At 40.1% G+C, this 18,276-nt stretch overlaps 1 protein-coding gene across 1 annotated transcript; it reads left to right on the top strand.

The window, feature by feature from the left end:
- The first annotated feature begins 3,829 nt into the window (after positions 1–3,829).
- zmpste24 (zinc metallopeptidase, STE24 homolog) lies at positions 3,830–16,223 on the top strand. The gene is made up of 10 exons (XM_053633565.1): positions 3,830–4,985; positions 5,785–5,931; positions 8,937–9,023; positions 9,207–9,323; positions 9,640–9,792; positions 11,490–11,631; positions 11,985–12,166; positions 12,527–12,631; positions 12,986–13,129; positions 13,681–16,223. The coding sequence occupies exons 1-10, from the start codon at positions 4,878–4,880 to the stop codon at positions 13,906–13,908; spliced, it is 1,413 nt and encodes a 470-aa protein (XP_053489540.1). The 5' UTR covers positions 3,830–4,877; the 3' UTR covers positions 13,909–16,223.
- The last annotated feature ends 2,053 nt before the right edge of the window (positions 16,224–18,276 follow it).

The raw sequence follows: 18,276 nt of genomic DNA, 5'->3' as shown, positions 1-18,276 counted from the left end.
AAATTTATCCAGATTAATTTAAACGTATCTTATATATGTAGCTTAGACCCTGGAGACAGAGCTTCGTGAACATCATTTGAATCATTCAAATGTCAAACCCACCTAACTCTTAGAGACCTAATCCTGGAGAGGAAAAAAAAACCCTAATTGTATCTAATGCACCTTTAATGCACACAATATCTTATGGGATAGCTCAAACACTGACACAAATGGGCGTATTGTAGAAGAACTGTTACTGCTATGTCTAAATCTGGGACGAGGAATGAGGACATGAGGATGTGATGAAGGTCACAACATCAAGATTAGACCTGACTTAAGTTTCTTAAATAATGACTGGAGCTTGAGAATGGTATGTAAAGACTAACACTACTGTACGAAGTGATCATTATCCGCTTACATGTACATTTGGCATATAACCCAACACATAACAAGAAAGAGAACATATATTTGGAGAATTTGGAAGGTATTTGCAGAACAGTGCTGAGCTACTGTACACAGGGTCGAGCAGCAGGGTTCTGTTGAGGAATTGGCATCTCCTTAAGCAACATGCGTGATTGATGCATCAAAAAGCATCTTTTAAAAACACAAAGAAAAATGTGCAGACACAATCAGGGAGCAAAATAGATCAGTTAGAGATCTTAAATGAGATATGACAAATAAAACACAATTCCATATTAAAAAAACAAAGAGCAAGAGGTAGATATATAATTAAGCAGCTTGTGTCTGAGCAGCGATACAGACATTAGTACAATATGGAATGTGCTAAAGCGAACTGGAGGAAGAAGAAAGACACATGTACATCACCCTATTGCTGAAAGTGGGAGAAAATACATTCCTGCATTGACTCTATTGCATTTTTGCTGCTACTGTATTTATAAAAAAAAAATACCATATTTAATTTATTGTCACTATTACACACTTTACCTGAAGTAACTGCTATGTCCATATTTGGTATAATCTAATCTGCTGAATACTATGTCATAGCATGTTAGGTTTACATTCAAAGCATTTTAAATTATATTGTTACTCTTTTGCACCTATCATTTGCACTACCTGTTATATCGGACACTTCGATATTAGAACTGTGTACTGGTCGGCACTACACTGTCACTTACTCTGCCTATTGTCCTGTTTAGTAGTTACTGTACTGTCTTATGTTGCTAGCACACATTTATACGTGCACTTTATGTAAAAACGTGTAGGTCTTATTTAGTTCCGTGTCGTCTCATGTAGTTAGTGTGTTGTTTTATGTAGCACCGTGGTCCTGGAGGAACGTTGTTTCAGTTCACTGTGTACTGTACCAGCTGTGTATGGTTGAAATGACAATAAAGCCACTTGAACTTGAAACAGTAGCAGTATCTGATACAGAGCAGGCGAATGTACTAGGAGTTATGTTTGAGCAAATACACAAAGCAGAATGAAATGGTGTGGACACCCAATAAAGAAAAGAGGTATAATTTACACTGTCTGAACTAAAACACAGCTCCAGGACAAGATCGAATATGTCACATATTTAAACATCTGCCTGATGCCGCTCTTTTGTCTACTGTATATATGTGAGTTGTTTGATAAAGTCTGGGCTGAGGGAGTAGTTCCAGCTGAGAGAAAGAAGTCTGTAATAGTATAACTAGTTCCAAAACCTGGTATAGACTTTAACGTTAGCATTAAGGTATAGATTAATAGTTCTGACCTCTAACTTGGGTAAACTGTTAGGGGAAAAAAATGATAGTCAGATGATTATCTTAGTTCCTGGAGCAGGAAGGGTTGTTTACTGATTGCCAGAGTGACTTCTAGAGAGACAGACAGACAGACAGACAGACAGAAAGAAAGAAAGAAAGATCTATCCATGATGCTGTGTTGAAAGCAAGCGATGACACAGAAAAGCCCTAGTGATGAAGAAGAACGTGGTGGTAGTGCATGTTGACCTTGAAAAAGCATCTAATGTGGAGAGAAGGCAGTTTGATACAATTCTCTAACTTTTCGTTATCAGCCCTGTCCTATTTAACGTGACGATGCAGCGAAAACATCTCTGATCTGACCAGACTGGTTGCAATATAAGGAGCTAAGGCTGTGTTCAGGTGCATTTAAAACAACTCCCGTAAGAGCATTTTAGTAGATGCTGCTGAAATGCCATTATCATTGGTATATCATGGTCTATATGGGACCAACTAAAGTTGAGATGCTGTGGAAGTACTTGAGGACTGTTGGGAATAGTCAAAAAAGAGAAGGGCTTAGGCTGGGTAGTTAAAGATCTGGCAATGGAAAGTGAGCTATTGAACAGGAACTCTGAAACTGACAGTACAGCAGGAGACATACCACCATGCCTACTTCCACAACCCACAGTAGATCTAAACATACTGCAAAAGAAAGAGGAATGGATACATAGAAAAGCATGTTTAAGGGATCAAAGACTGTACATGCATTTTTAGAAATATAAACTGACAGAGCCAAAGCCTGCAATGCAGGATATACGTGCACAGGAATATACATACCGAACTTTAAAATCTGTCTTTCAAAAAAGAATAACAAATAACTTGTCAGCCTATTCAGGTAAAGTAATAGCAATTATCTTTAGATAATTAGAAGAGTTTAGGCCGAATAGAGTATTTATATGCTCGGATTCAGCATCAGCACTAAGTAGCTTGGTATCACTAAAGATACCACCATCTAATAACTGATGTCCAATCACTTGTGATGAACATACAAACAATGGCAATAACATTTGATTTCTGCTAGGTGCCAGCTCATAGCGTTTTAAGGGCAACAAAATGGCAGACAAACCGGCAAACACTGCTATACAGAGAACAGAGGTGGCTGTAATAATACAACTGGGTTAGGGAGAAAGTAAATCTATTATCTACTCAGTGATTATGGAGAAATGTCACATAAAATGGCAAAATGGTAAAACTTCTTGCCATATGTACAAGATACACTATTTGGCCAAAAATATGTGGACACCGGACCATTCCACTCATACGTGATTTCTCCCCAAACTGTTGTTTCAAAGTTTGAAGCACACAACTGTATAGAACTTCTTTGTATGCTGTAGCTTTACAGTTTTCCTTCACTGGAACTGAGAGGCCCAAACCTGTTCCAGCATGACAATACCCCTGTACACAAAGTGAGCTCCATGAAGACATGGTTTGTCAAGTTTGGGGTGAAGAACTCGAGTGTCCTGCACAGAGCCCTGACCTCAACCCCACTGAGCACTTTTGGGATGAACTGGAATGATGCTACCTGGCCTCAGTAATGCTCTCGTGACTGAATGAATACGAATCCCCACAGCCACGCTCTGAAATCTAGTAGAAAGCCTTCCCAGAAGAGTGCAGGTTATTATAGCGGGAAAAGGGGAATAAATCTAGAATGGGATGTTCAAAAAGCACATATGGGTGTGATGTTCATGTGTCTTCAAACGTTTGACCAAATAGTGTAAATGGAGATATTTTAATATGGATGATGGAGCATTAATCTTCTCACCAGATAACTTATGGGGACATACCAGACTTAAATCAGGGGGGCAGTGGTGGCTTGACAGTTAAGGCTCTGTGTTACTGATTGGAAAGTCGGGGGTTCAAACTGCCACTGTAGGACCCTCTCTGCTCCAGGGGCGCTGTATCATGGCTGACCCTGCGCTCTGACCCCAACCTCCTAACATGCTGGGATATGTGAAGAAAAAAGAATTTCACTGTGCTGTAATGTATATGTGACTAATTAAGCCTCATCATTATTATTATTATTATTATTATTATTATTATTATTATTATTATTATTATTATTATTATTATTATTATTATTATTATTATTATTATTATTATGGGGCGCACGGTGGCTTAGTGGTTAGCACGTTCGCCTCACACCTCCAGGGTCGAGGGTTCGATTCCCACCGTGGCCCTGTGTGTGCGGAGTTTGCATGTTCTCCCCGTGCTGCCGGGGTTTCCTCCAGGTACTCCGGTTTCCTCCCCCAGTCCAAAGACATGCATGGTAGGCGGATTGGCGTGTCCAAAGTGTCCGTAGTGTATGAATGAGTGTGTAAATGTGTATGTGATTTCGCCTTGCGATGGATTGGCACCCTATCCAGGGTGTACCCCACCTTGTGCCCCATACTCCCTGGGATAGGCTCCAGGTTTCCCCGTGACCCTGAAAAGGATAAGCGGTATAGAAGATGGATGGATGGATGGATGGATATTATTAATTAATTCAAATTTACACCTGATGGCGGATGCGTTACATGTAGGGTAGCAGATACTGTTGAACATGTCATCTTACGGTTGTACACTGTATAAAATGCAGTGAAGAAAGGGATGGGAAGAACTATACCTAACTGGTAGGTAGGAGAGGAATTTAGAAGAAAAAAAAAAAAAGATGGTGCAGGAAAGAAAGCTTTCTACAGCTTGATGTATGAATCTGGGTTAGACAAACGTATAAACATTATTATTATTATTATTATCATCATCATCATCATAATCTATTTATTTATGTATTTATTTTTTATTCCAAAACGTCATCAAATGTACAGAAGACAAGGCGGAACAAAAAAAAAACCCACGTGTTCTTGTTTCCACCCGAACGCAATTTTTGGGTTGCTCACTACATTTCATATGAATGGAACTGGGAAATAGCAACACGAGCATGACTTGATATTGTCCGTGAATTTCAGGACCTTTAAAAAAATCACTTGAATTACATTTTTCATAAGTGTTTCCACTTGTAAGTGCTGCTGAGTGGAGCGGTGCAGTCACTGGAGCTGACACAGGTTATAGCTTCACTTAGCGAGGCAGAGCTAGCTACCGTTTCCTTGACTAGCCGCGGTAACGCTATATCACCGTCCAGCTGTGTCACTGATACAAAAACTAATAATAATAAACGGTGGGGGAAAAATGTTGAAAGAAATCCTCGACCTGCCTCCTGAGGATAAAATATTTCACGCCGTCCTGGTGTTCTCATGGACGGTTTATCTTTGGGAGGCCTACCTCTCATACAGACAGGTAAACTTATCTATCTGTTATTAACGCATGGACTCTCATATAAAATGGCTGGGGGGGAAAAAAATCATATTTAAATACATGTAGAGCTTGTTATGTACTTTAACTTGTGTGAAGATTTATTTTTTTGCATTATGTAATAATATTCCAACTATAACCCTTTAGTTCCAGATATAAAGAGTGGAAATATCCTCGGTTTTCCACTCTGAAGTTGATTATTTTCCTAAAACAGCACATCCAGCTGTGCTATTCCTCTTGTACCATGGCAATTTGTCAACGACAGGATGTAAAATTTATTTACAGCGTTCATCGCTTCATCATTTTTTTTTTTTTATCCATTTATAGTTACATTTGATGTTGTAGAACATCCACGAATCAGGTTAGTTCCTGTTATGGGTTACTATGTAACGGCTAGTGGTAGCATGTTTGCCTTGGATCTAAAGGGTTGGGGGTTCGAACTGTTCCTCCGCCCTGTGTACGTGGAGTTGCATGTTCTCTCCGTGCTCCAGTCTAAAGACTAAATGTGTTGTAGGCTGATTGGCATTTCAAATTGTCCGACGTGTGTGCGATTGTGGATTTCCCTTGCCTCATGCCCTGAGATCCCTGAGCCAGGCTCCCTCCCAGTCCATTTCCATATCATATCATATCGTTCCACTAATGTGTCTGGGATCTTGTTGATGCCGCTTGTTTTGCAGGTCACTGCTTGTAGTACAAATGCCACAGCTGCATTTTTACAGATTGTTGTGATTCTGCAGTACTCTTTCAGCTGTGTATAGCTCACATTTATGTTTCACTGTCTCAGAGGAAGATCTACAGCTCCGCCACGCATGTGCCCACTGAGCTGGGGAAGATTATGGACGCTGAGACGTTCGAGAAGTCGCGCCTCTACCAGCTGGACAAGAGCAACTTCGGGTTCTGGTCCGGACTTTACTCTGAGACCGAGGGAACGGTGAGTGTGAGCGCTAAACACCATGCACCGAGTGGGTAGAGTTTTATCTTTCAGTAATAAGGTGACTAGTTCGTCGAGTCTGCATGATCTGGAGAAGAAAACCATACTGTGATCAGTTACACAGATGCATGAATAGATGATTAATAAAGCACGCCAAATAGAGAAGAAAAATATAAAGTAATATAGAAGGAATAAAACACTTGGGAGGGGTTTAAACTCACAATCTTCCAGTCAGAGGTCCAACATCTAAACCGCTGAGCTACCACTGCCCCGCTACAACGTGCTGACACTGGAGACTCCTTCCATAAATCCTTAATCCCAAAAAAGTCTCCTCCCAGAAAGCTTCACCATATCAAGGGTTTCTTTCTTTGTTGAATAAATAACAAGATGGTTCTTAATCTGTTTCTGTAGAGCGTCTGCAATACAAGTCGTCGTGTACGTTGTCACTACAGAAACATTAATCTGTCCCTCCAGGATTTTGCGATTGAGCAAAGTCCGCAGTATTCAGAGGAGCTTGCGATTTTTCAAAAACGACTGCAGATGTTCGGCGGATTCGGGCCGAGACGCGGCGTGTGACGTTATTGCGACGCGCATTCAGCCAAAGCCCTCTTCGATTCATGTGCATCGAACATGAACACAGCTTAAAGGTCTCATTTACCAACAAACATCACTGCGAAAGAGCAAAAATACGCACAACAAAACTCTGCAAGTTACATCAGAAGTTTTAGAGGAAAAAAACTATAGCAAAAACAAGCATTTTTTGTGGCGACATTCTGGGTGGGGGAAAAAAAAACTCAGCGAAATCCAGTATGGACTGAATGATGTATGAGAGAGTGGGTTAATTAGTTCTGACGGATATAATGTAAAAAAAAAACTAAAAAGAAAGAAAGCTGTGCTGTTGGGCACTGCTTATTGTTTAACTTGCACCTATTATGGTTTTTCAAATATTCCTTTTCATGTAGTGTGTTATATAGCCGTTTGTGAATGTAAAAAGTCTGCAAAGTTTCAAAAATCAAAGCGCACAACAGAGTTATCGACTCCCGAAAGAAGGAACTGATTCTGAACAGCTGAATCGAGTCATTAGTGGTTCCAGACTTTACTTCCTGTACTAACCTACGTAGGTTTGTAACAAAAAAGCCCCGCCTCTGGTCTTCATCGGCTGCTCGCTGACAGCGGTAGACCAATCACGACAGACTGGGACATCTGACCAATCAGAGCAGAGTATGCTCTGAAAGGAGGAGTTTAGAATGAATCATTTAGAACGAATCATTTAACGAATCGTTTGTGACACTGAGGGAGAAAATGTAATGCTGCAGTTTAAATTACGAGCACGTTAAAGTGTTTTTTCATCTCGGATGCGTGTAAATCTATCGTATGAGAGCTTTAAAACAAAATTAGGCACGTTTCAAATCCATAATAGGTGCGCTTTAATTTATTTGAGTTTTAATTTAAGCTCGTGCACGGTTTTGAGAATAATGTTCTGGATGTTTCCTGCTACAGAACACTTAATCCAGCTTATTATTCAATTCAATTCAATTCAATTCAATTTTATTTGTATAGCGCTTTTTACAATAGACATTGTCTCAAAGCAGCTTTACAGAAATATCAACATGGTATACAGATATTAAAGGTGTGAATTTATCCCAACTGAGCAAGCCACTGAGTGGTGATGGTGGCAAGGAAAAACTCCCTAAGATGTTTTAAGAGGAAGAAACCTTGAGAGGAACCCGACTCAGAAGGGAACCCATCCTCATCTGGGTAACAACAGATAGTGTGAAAAAGTTCATTATGGATTTATATGAAGTCTGTATGGCCTTAGGAGCAGCCGTAGTCTCAGCAGTCTGGAATTAGAGAAGATTTGAGCTCCATCCAGAGGCAGAAAGGATCTGGATCTCTAGTATCTCCATAAATTCGTGTGGGGCTCGGCAAAAGGAGAGAGGGAGAAAAAAGATTATTATGACTGCGAAGTAGTAGAACAGAATCTAGTCAGGGTAGGCTTGAGTAAACAAATACGTTTTAAGCCTAGACTTAAACACTGAGACTGTGTCTGAGTCCCGAACACTAATAGGAAGACTGTTCCATAACTGTGGGGCTCTATAAGCGAAGGCTCTTCCCCCTGCTGTAGCCTTCACTATTCGAGGTACCATCAAATAGCCTGCATCTTTTGATCTAAGTAGGCGTGGTGGATCATATAAAACCAAAAGGTCGCTTAGATATTGTGGCGCAAGACCGTTTAGTGCTTTATAGGTTAATAAAAGTATTTTATAGTTAATGCGAGATTCCACTGGGAGCCAATGCAGTACTGATAATATTGGTGTGATATGGTCGTATCTTCTAGTTCTAGTTAGGACTCTAGCAGCTGCATTCTGGACTAACTGGAGTTTATTTATATTCCTACTGGAACATCCAGACAGTAAGGCATTACAGTAATCTAATCTAGAGGTGACGAAAGCATGAACTAGTATTTCCGCATCACGTAGTGACAATATGTTTCTTATTTCTGAGATGAAAGAAAGCTATCCTAGTAATATTATCTACATGAGCATCAAATGATAGGCTGGAGTCAATAATCACTCCAAGCTCTTTGACTGCTGTACATGATGAAACAGAAAGACCATCCAGAGTAACCATGTGATCAGAAAGATTACTTCTAGCTACACGTGGGCCTAATAAAAGTATTTCTGTTTTATCAGAATTAAGTAAAAGGAAGTTAGTTAACATCCAACGTCTAATGTCCTTTACACAATCCTCAACTTTACTAAGCTTCTGTCTGTCCTCTGGCTTCGCTGAAACATACAACTGTGTATCATCAGCATAACAGTGGAAGCTAATTCCATGTTTACGAATAATTTGTCCTAGGTCACTTCTTTGTGCGTTGAATGAGGCGTACTAGAGCAGGGGAACGTGTGGTCTGGTCTGAGGACTGTGATAGAGCAGGTAGAATATGTTCAGTATCAGGAGTAGGTTTTGATTCGGATGGGTTATGTTGTTTTTTTCCTCTCCAGCTCATCCTGCTGTTTGGAGGCATCCCATTCCTCTGGAAGATCTCGGGAAGCCTGACCGGTCACTTCGGCCTCGGCCCGGAGTACGAGGTGCGTCTGAGCTCATCAGGTTTCACTTTATACTAGCATCGATCAAATCGTCAGTGAAATCTAGAAATAAACTTCCCCCTCGAATCCTGAGCACTAGTGTAGTGAAACTGGGCTTTTTATTTTTTTTATTTTTATATATATATACATATAACCTATGCACTTGTAATGTAATGGCTGCTGCAGATCTCCCAGTCGTTGGTTTTCCTGATGCTGGCAACGTTGTTCAGTGCCATCATGGGACTGCCGTGGAGTCTCTACAGCACGTTCGTCATCGAGGAGAAGCATGGCTTTAACCAGCAGGTGAGGAAAAATATCAGAACGTTTATTCGATTATTCTGGTACTACAGGCTTGTATTACCAGACGGGGGTGAACGCTTTACAGTGTGATGATTAATAGAGAAAAAAAAAGCTGGAACTATGGAGCAAAATGTGATGTGTTTTATTGCTTTTATACCACAGAAATATTCCAACAGATACCTTGTTTATTCATTAAAAAGAGCAACATTTCATGCATTTGATCTGTTTTTTAGTTGCATTTAAAGTTAGTTATGCAATTCTTACATTACATTAGCTATAGACTATAAACACATTATTTTACATTGTTGTTTCTCCTCAGACGTTAGGCTTCTTCCTGAAAGATGCTCTGAAGAAGTTTGCGGTGACTCAGTGCATTCTGCTGCCCGTCACCTCTCTGCTCCTGTACATCATAAAGATCGGCGGGGATTATTTCTTCATCTACGCCTGGCTCTTCACACTCGTCGTCTCTCTGGTTAGTGGCCGTCACGATTATTGTAGAAACAGATAGAATTAAACCCAGTTATTTGTGCTGAATGGGGTTACTTGAGGCGATTTCAATGAATCGTTGGCGTTTGTTTGCATTTTATTTTCCATTTATTAATTAAAAAAAAATAACCCCCCCCCCCACACAAATCCAAAGCAACTTGGAGCAGAGCTGAGCAGAAGAAGATTAAGGCTGCTTTCACTCCTCTTTTACTTTCTTTCTTTCTTTCTTTCTTTATTTATTTATTTATTTATTTATTTTTGGTCTACAGTAAGTGTCTGCAAGGTGGCCGGAACATAGTCAGGTTCCAAAACCTTTTTTTTTGGCTCACGGCGCAGCTTCCAAAACCTGTCCGAAAAGCGCCAAATAACGTCAAGCACTTTTTTTTTGCTTCCTGTAGAAGTCACAGATGGGGAGCAGAGTTGTGTTAATAAATGTTGAATTGAAATGATATTTTTCATTGCAGTATAACTAAATATAAATGTCTCTCTGTTTTGTCCCCCCCCCCGCTTAGTGTGATGTTCCACTTTAACTGTGAGAACATACCGTCAAGTCAAACTAGCAGCTCAAGATCTTGTGATTTTCTGCCTCTAAAAGCTACAACAAAAGCAAATGAGCTCCTCATCACCAGAGTGACACCGATCTTTATTTCATCTACATTATTGATCATCATAAATCTGATTTAGCGAGCATGCTAGGCTAGTTAGTTCGCCGACTAGCCTAGGCTCCGAAGGCATAAAATGACTAAGAGTACTGCTGAAAGTTCAGACCGTGGTTTTACCAGAATCTGAATTCAGAGCCTTAAATGCTGAGCCACCACTGTCCTATCATGAATTTAATTGGTTATTCTTTACTATTGCGGTAGTGGAATACTGGCTACGTTTACATGCACATCAAATTGCGTGTAAGGTCTGTATTCGGGTTGCAGCCGTATTCGGAATACGACGTTTATATGCGTACAGGAACTGGAATATTCCTGTATACGTGGTTGTTGTAAGCATGCCTAAGTTGCCATTCCTAAATACAGTTGTGCCTAAAAGTTCGCATACCCCTTGTAGAATCTGCTAAATCTTAATGCTGTTAAGAAAAAAAAAAAAGACGGATCATAAAAATCCCATGTTGTTTTTTTTTTTATTTAGTCCTGTCCTGAATAAGCTATTTCACTTACACAACAGATGTTTACATATAGTCAAGACAAGATAATGGCTGAATTTATAAAAAAATTACCCCGTTCAAATGTTTACACATGCTTTATTTGTAATACTCTGTGTTGTTACCTGGATGATCCACGACTGTTTTTTGTCACTGATGCTCATGAAGGCAACACGATGCATTAAGAGCCGGGGGAGGGTAAATTTTTGAACAGGATGATCGGTGTAAATTGTTAGTATTTTGTCTTTTGGGAGACATAATAACTATCTTATTTAGCGCCCCCCCAACCCCCCCCAAACACACACTTTTCGCTATTCATCCCCCAGAAAGCGCCAGATATCTTTCGTTGCTTTTATGAAAAGTTTCACTGTGACGGTGGAGCTTTATAAAAGTGTCCGCTCGTCACAGGATTGCACGTAAACATGTTTTGGCAGTTGAAAAAACTAAACGTGTGAAAACAGCCTTAAAACACACATGCTGATCAGACAGTCATTTTTTTTTCCCCCTCCTCCTCCTCCCTCTACAACGCGCAGGTTCTGGTCACCATCTACGCCGACTACATCGCCCCGCTGTTTGATAAGTTCACCCCGCTGCCAGAAGGAGAACTGAAGACTGACATCGAAAGCATGGCCAAGTCCATCGACTTCCCGCTCACCAAGATCTATGTCGTAGAAGGTACTAGAACACGTTGGAACTGTGAAATCGTTACGCAGCCATGAATATTAAAACGTACAGTGGAAAACTTGTTGTTTGGGACCGATCAGCACTCTGCGTTTTTACTCAACGGCGGTTAGATTTTAGACAAAACGTGATGTGTTACTATTTAGTGCTGTATTATGCAGTTATCGTCTTTGCCTATGTGAGAACCTTTGTTTGTTTATTTGTTTATTAAATCATCATCTTAAATAAAACATGATCCAGCATTTCCTTTAGGCAGTTTATTTAAATTTTTTTTTTTTTTTAATGCTCTTAAATTTGGATATCTTTGGATACCGTGTCCCATTTTGTCTTCCACCATCACTTCCCAGGCTCTAAAAGATCCTCGCACAGCAACGCTTACTTCTACGGTTTCTTCAAGAACAAGCGCATTGTGCTGTTCGACACGCTGCTGGAAGATTACTCGCCTCTGAACAAGAAAAACGACGGAGAGTCCGCCAGCGAACCGGACAAGAACGAGGAGACGGGAGACGAGACCAAGCTCCAACCTAAGGTCAGTACCCATGAACTGATTTAACAGATCCCGGTCTGATTAACCGATTAAGAATAAACTAAATAATTTGTACCGTAGCACTGTTGAATCCTTGGATCTGATTGGTCAGGAGGGCTTTTCTATGACTGGATTCATTTACTATACCAGCAGCTTCTGGTTGCTCGAGTAAGTAAATGGGCAATTACTTTTGCCACACAGGGCCAGTTGGTGTTGGATAAGTCAATGGCTGGCTGTATGATCTACTGTTTATTATGCTATGATTTAAGTTAAAATAGCTGGTTATTTCTATAGAAGCATGATACTACATTAAACTCCATAAAAAGGTGATTTTTTTATTTTTTTTATTTTGAAACTTTCTAGCACAAGAAGCAAGGCTGCAGTAACCCAGAGGTTCTGGCGGTTCTCGGCCACGAATTGGGACACTGGAAACTGGGCCACACGGTGAAGCACATCATTATTAGCCAGGTGAGCTAGCCATTACGTTCAGAGATTTTAAACTAGCGTTGAACTGAGCTCACGTCTCTTCTTCAGTCCACCCTGTGGTTGGAATGGTGAAAATAATTCATGCTAAGTAATAATAACGATGCAAACTCGTACAATAACGTTCACTGATCACATCCTCCCTTGCAAACATCTGGCTAAGTTATTCTAATGCTTCATTTCCCTTTTCTGCTTGAAACAGACACTGCGGCTAGACGTTAGCAGCTAGACAAAGAAACGTTAGCATTCAAGACACAGACTGAGCCTTGGAACTAGTTCGAGTATATCCTGAATAAACCATCTTCCGTCTGGAGTTTATTTCTCCGTTTCCCTCCACAGGTGAATTCGTTCCTCTGCTTTTTCCTGTTCGCCGTTCTGATTGGACGGCAAGAGCTCTTCATGGCCTTCGGCTTCCACGATAACCAGCCGACTCTCATTGGGCTGCTGATCATCTTCCAGTTCATCTTTTCCCCCTACAACGAGGTATAGTGATTCGTTCTGTTCTGTCTACAGTGTGTGTGTGTGTGTGTGCACCGAATGTGTCTGAGCATTTTTGTGATTGGGCCACAACTAGTGTATTAATTGGTCGGTAAATTTGTGTGGTTTATGATCGTGTGTGCTGTATATAGAAGAACCACATTTATGTACTTCATGCTATTTCGAATAACAGCAATAACAAAATAATTGTAATAATTCACAGATATTTGTGGTATAAGAGGAATAAAACATTTGTAGCCATGCTGTTAATGTCAGGCCACGTCAAGTAATACCACGTTATCGTCGAGTTATTTTCTTATAAAAGCGCACGTTTTATTTCTTACGTATTTATTAGTAGCTTATTGCGTATTATGTTGTTGTTTATTTCATTTTAATAAAAGTCCTCCTTAAAGGGGGGGGGGGTAGTGTAATTATCATTTTTGTATGAAATACTGAGAGCTGTGCAGGATTTTGGACAGTTGAGCACCTTCAGACTGAATAACCGGACATAAGTTTTCACTCTTTCCCTTTTCCTCAATTATATTTCACTTCTCCAGCTCCTGACGTTCTGCCTGACTGTGCTGAGTCGCAGGTTCGAGTTCCAGGCAGACGCGTTCGCACGAGCCATGGGCCGATCGACTGAGCTCTGCTCGGCTCTCATCAAGCTAAACAAAGACAACCTGGGCTTTCCCGTGGCCGATTGGCTCTTCTCAATGTGGCACTATTCCCACCCTCCACTGCTGGAGCGACTCAGGGCCATCAAGGACACGAAGAAGCAAGACTGACAGTTCCACCAGGGGGCGCCACATTCATCATCCGCCCCTCACAGGAAGGGCCTCAGGTGGTCACTTGTGGCTGTCTGAAGAAAGGAAAAAAGTCTCTCTCTCTCTCTCTTAATATTTGTCTTGTATTCCCTTAATTTTGAGGGTTTGTTTCACAAATTTTGTACCTGTTTTAATGAGTTGCCTTTAATTGGACTTGTTTACATCCAAACATTAATTATATTTTCCTCAATTTTGTAGCCTTGATTTTGCCCAGGAGAGAGACAGCATGAGGTAAAACACCTCATTTAACCTTGTCAGCAATGAGGAACACCACCTTACAATAATGCCTGGCCTGGTTCTTGTAAAAATTATTTCACTAGAGTAATCTGGGTCATTTGCTTTTTTTCTTTTAGAAAAAAATTATCTTGACCATATGTGTAAATTCCAGTGTTTAATTTTTTTTTTCTTTTTTTTTTTTCTTTTAAATTCAGGGCAACTTAAAAAAAAAAAAAAAAAAAAAAAAAACTACATTTAAGAACTGTTGACAGTAGTAGTAGAAATCTGTTGAAATTTTTTTTTTTTACAGTTTAGTTTCTTTTTAATTTGAGTGCCTCTAGTGTATGGCTGAGTGTGCAGGAGTGTATGTGACGGAGGGGGACCCGATGACCTTATCCAATCCCTTTTATTTTTTTTCCTCCTTCATGTCTTCATTAGATGAAACCCAAAGCGTTAACTTTACAGGGACGCCTCGTTGCTTGTCCTCAACCAGCCATAGTTTCTAAATGTATTTCGGTGTCACGTCACAGACACCGCCTTGAGAAAAGGCTTTCATTGCAGTGGATTATGGTTTGCATGCTAGAATTAAGAATCCACTCCTTCCCCGCGTAAAGAACAGAACGTGTCGGGATAAAGAAATCAGAAAGGATTAGAAGAGCGGGACGAAGCCATAATCGAGGATTAAGCACAGGATTAAGATAACAATTGATTTGCGCATCTCAGGAGTTCCGTATATACTCTATATAGTGCACTATGTATTGTGTTTTCCCTATGTCAAAGCGATTTCAGATTTGGCCACCCTGTAAGCAAAGCTCGCTTTGGAAATCATCGTTTGCCGTGTTTGATGTGATGTTTGTGAACGTACAGTCTCATGAATAAAAAAATCTTCACTCAGCAAATTTGCCATGGTGTCTTCCTGCTGTTATTAGTTCTACTGAAATGAACTGTTCTTCTACACATTTTCTATGTGAACCCTAGAGCCAAAGTGTCCAACACACCAAACTAATACTGGGTAGGACCGGTTTTACTCTCGGAGAAACCTCAGCTCTTTGTGGCTTTGAATCTGCAAGGTTCTGGTCCGTTTTGATATGATTACATCACGTAAGATGAAGATTTTGTACCACAAGCCTTAAAGCGCTCTATTGGATTCAGATTTGGTGACTAGGGAGACCATGGAAGCGCTGGACGTAGCCGATGTGAGATTGGTAATAGGGATGTACGTGGTCAGCAACAATACTCACTGTGCCTGTGACGTTCCAACAATGCTGTCGGTATTAAGTTTATGGTAAATTACCAAGTTTACCAAGAAAACCTTCTCCACACCACCAACAGCAGCCTGACGTTTTATATGGAATATTTTCCACAATATTCGAGTTTTTTGAGATGCATCTGTATAGTTACACTTCCGTAGTCTGAAGCTATATCGGATCGTTACCTCGTCTCATTTAAATTGCGTACTGATCGTCATAATCGCACCCTGCCACGCTACCGCGTCAGACGTACATTCACGTCAGCTACTGCACAGAGTTTCATCAATAACCACCCAGAATTATCAACTATAATCGGATCACCGTCTGATCCCAAAGAACTTTGGATCAGGCGACTGAATGCTTAGAGTCAAAGTTCTGTTACATGCTAGATAAAGGTAGCTCCACTTAAAAGGAAAATAATTAGTCAGAAAAAGCTAGCACCCTGGTAGAACGATCACACGCGCACCTTAAAGCAGACCGCTGGACAATTAGAACGTAAATCGCGTCGACCTAAATTGGTAGCATTTCAAACAGCACGGAAGGAGAGAACTATAGAAAATCTCTATATCAGCGCTGCTAGATCGGTCAATCTCTCCATCTTAATAGAAGATAACAAAAACAACAATCCTAGATTTCTTTTCAGCACAGTAGCAAAATGAACTAGGAATAAATCCACCACAGAAACATGCACAGTCATTATATAATGAAATTCAGACTATTTATTTAAAACCAGACGGTTTTTATAACTAACCCTCTGGATAATAATACAGCAATATCAGATCAATGATTAGAAGGTTTGACTCCCCTTAGAGAGACTGAACTAATTTCATTAATTTCTTCATCAAAATCATCAACTTGTATATTAGATCCCTTACCTACATGTTTCTTCAATCAGATTATTCTGGAAGTAATCAAACCCCTTCTAAAATTAATCAATTCTTCCCTTAGCACTGGATATGTACCTAAATCATTTAAACTAGCGGTTATTAAACCCCTGATTAAAAAAACTGACCTCGAACCCTATCAACTGTCCTGCCATAGACCTATATCAAACCTCCCCTTCATCTCCAAGAGATTAGAAAAGGTTGTAGCACAGCAGCTATGCTCGTACTTGCATAGGAATAACATTCATGAAATGTATCAGTCAGGATTTAGACCTCATCATAGCACAGACACAGCGTTAGTTAAAGTAGTAAATGACCTACTACTGACCTCTGATCAGGGTTGTGTCTCCTTGCTTGTGTTATTTGACCTTAGTGCAGCTTTTGATACTATAGATCAGGGGTGTCGAACTCATTTTAGTTCAGGGGTCACATACAGCCTAATTAGATGTCAAGTGGGCCGGGCCAGTAAAATCATAGCATAACTACCTATAAATAACAATAAGTCCATGTTTTTCCCTTTGTTTTCGTGCAAAGAAGTACAAGTACATTAGGAAAAGCTTCACATTTAATGAAATATCCTTTTTACAAAGCATATCACAAACAACATCAGATTTCTTAAGACAAACGTGCAATTTGCTTCTGATTATCATTTACATGTGTGCATCATAACTGGTTATATTGTTTGTACAAATGCAAAAAAATTCTTTAAGTCACAGGTGTTTGGAACTAAAAAATATATTAATGTACTTTAAAATTTATGGCATTGCATGAACAATAGGATTCCACCAAACCAGACTCTTTTGTAGTGAAGCTGTGAAACATTAAATTGCACATTTTTAACTATTACTACAGCAAGGATTCATTTTCACAGAACTGTATTCTTTAAGTGCAATCAGTGCCGAAGCAGCATGTTAAAGGAATTAGTCATGTCTAGACTACTATGCTCCTGAAACTTGGCATCTTTTGGTCTGCACAAGTGCATCAATATCAGGCATCAGGTGTGTTTAAGTGCAGGCTGAAAACATATTTGTTTACTCAAGCTTTCCATGAATAGACTTTTTTTTAATGCAACTAATACACTGTCTTATCCATTTATGGGACAGTAAGCATACCTAACAATCTCTCCCTCTCTTTACCTCCCTCTTGCTCTCTCCTTCTGTCGAGCTACACAATATACTCCTGAGACTTCAGTGATCCTGACCCTTTCTGCTCTCCGGACCTGCCTGATCCATCCTGATGCCCTACCTCTGGTTGGTGTTCTCATCAACTGGAGGCTACATTCTGCTGCTGAGGACAGCCCCAAGCAGTGCAGTCTGGAGATTGCTGAGGATGGTGCTACTGGAAGTACCATGGGAATGGTTTTGGACCTCAATTTCACATGGACAGTTAGGAATGCAGTTACCACATACAGTTTTGCACTCAGGTCTCCTTTAGTGAACAGTGGACTAGTTCAACAAACAGACTTCATACATATAAAAACCATAATGAACTTTCTTTTACGTTCACACTATCCGTCGTTACCCAGATGAGGACGGGTTCCCTTCTGAGTCCGGTTCCTCTCAAGGTTTCTTACTCATATCATCTTAGGGAGTTTTTCCTCACCACCGCCACCACCGGCTCGCTCAATAGGGATAAATTCACACGCTTAAAATCTCTATCCTGTGTTTATATGTTTCTGTAAAGCTGCTTTGAGACAACGTCCATTGTTAAAAGCACTATACGAATAAAATCGAATCGAATTGAACTGAATAAATACCTGTGCTGTGTATGGTCCTTTCCAGGAAACCATGTGTGTCATTTGCAAACCAGTTAGATCTTTGAGCCGACTCACATATTTATATATATATGAGCATATATTCTGCTGGGTTTGCTTTATTTATTTATTTATTTATTTATTTATTTATTTATTTTATGTAGGCAATGTTACTCTTGCAGTTCAATTGAATTAAAATTCATCCTCTATTCAAGATCTGAGCTGT

The sequence above is a fragment of the Ictalurus furcatus genome, chromosome 9 (assembly GCF_023375685.1).
Source record: "Ictalurus furcatus strain D&B chromosome 9, Billie_1.0, whole genome shotgun sequence".
Classification (NCBI taxonomy): Eukaryota; Metazoa; Chordata; class Actinopteri; order Siluriformes; family Ictaluridae; genus Ictalurus; species Ictalurus furcatus.
This window is presented reverse-complemented; position numbering and strand designations above follow the sequence as displayed.

Bases quoted from the DNA above. Each gene is read 5' to 3' on its own strand.
- zmpste24 (XM_053633565.1), top strand. From the start codon at position 4,878: ATGTTGAAAGAAATCCTCGACCTGCCTCCTGAGGATAAAATATTTCAC. The intron at 4,986-5,784 runs GTAAACTTATCT...TCACTGTCTCAG, and splicing joins CCTACCTCTCATACAGACAG to AGGAAGATCTACAGCTCCGC. The intron at 13,130-13,680 runs GTATAGTGATTC...TCACTTCTCCAG, and splicing joins TCTTTTCCCCCTACAACGAG to CTCCTGACGTTCTGCCTGAC.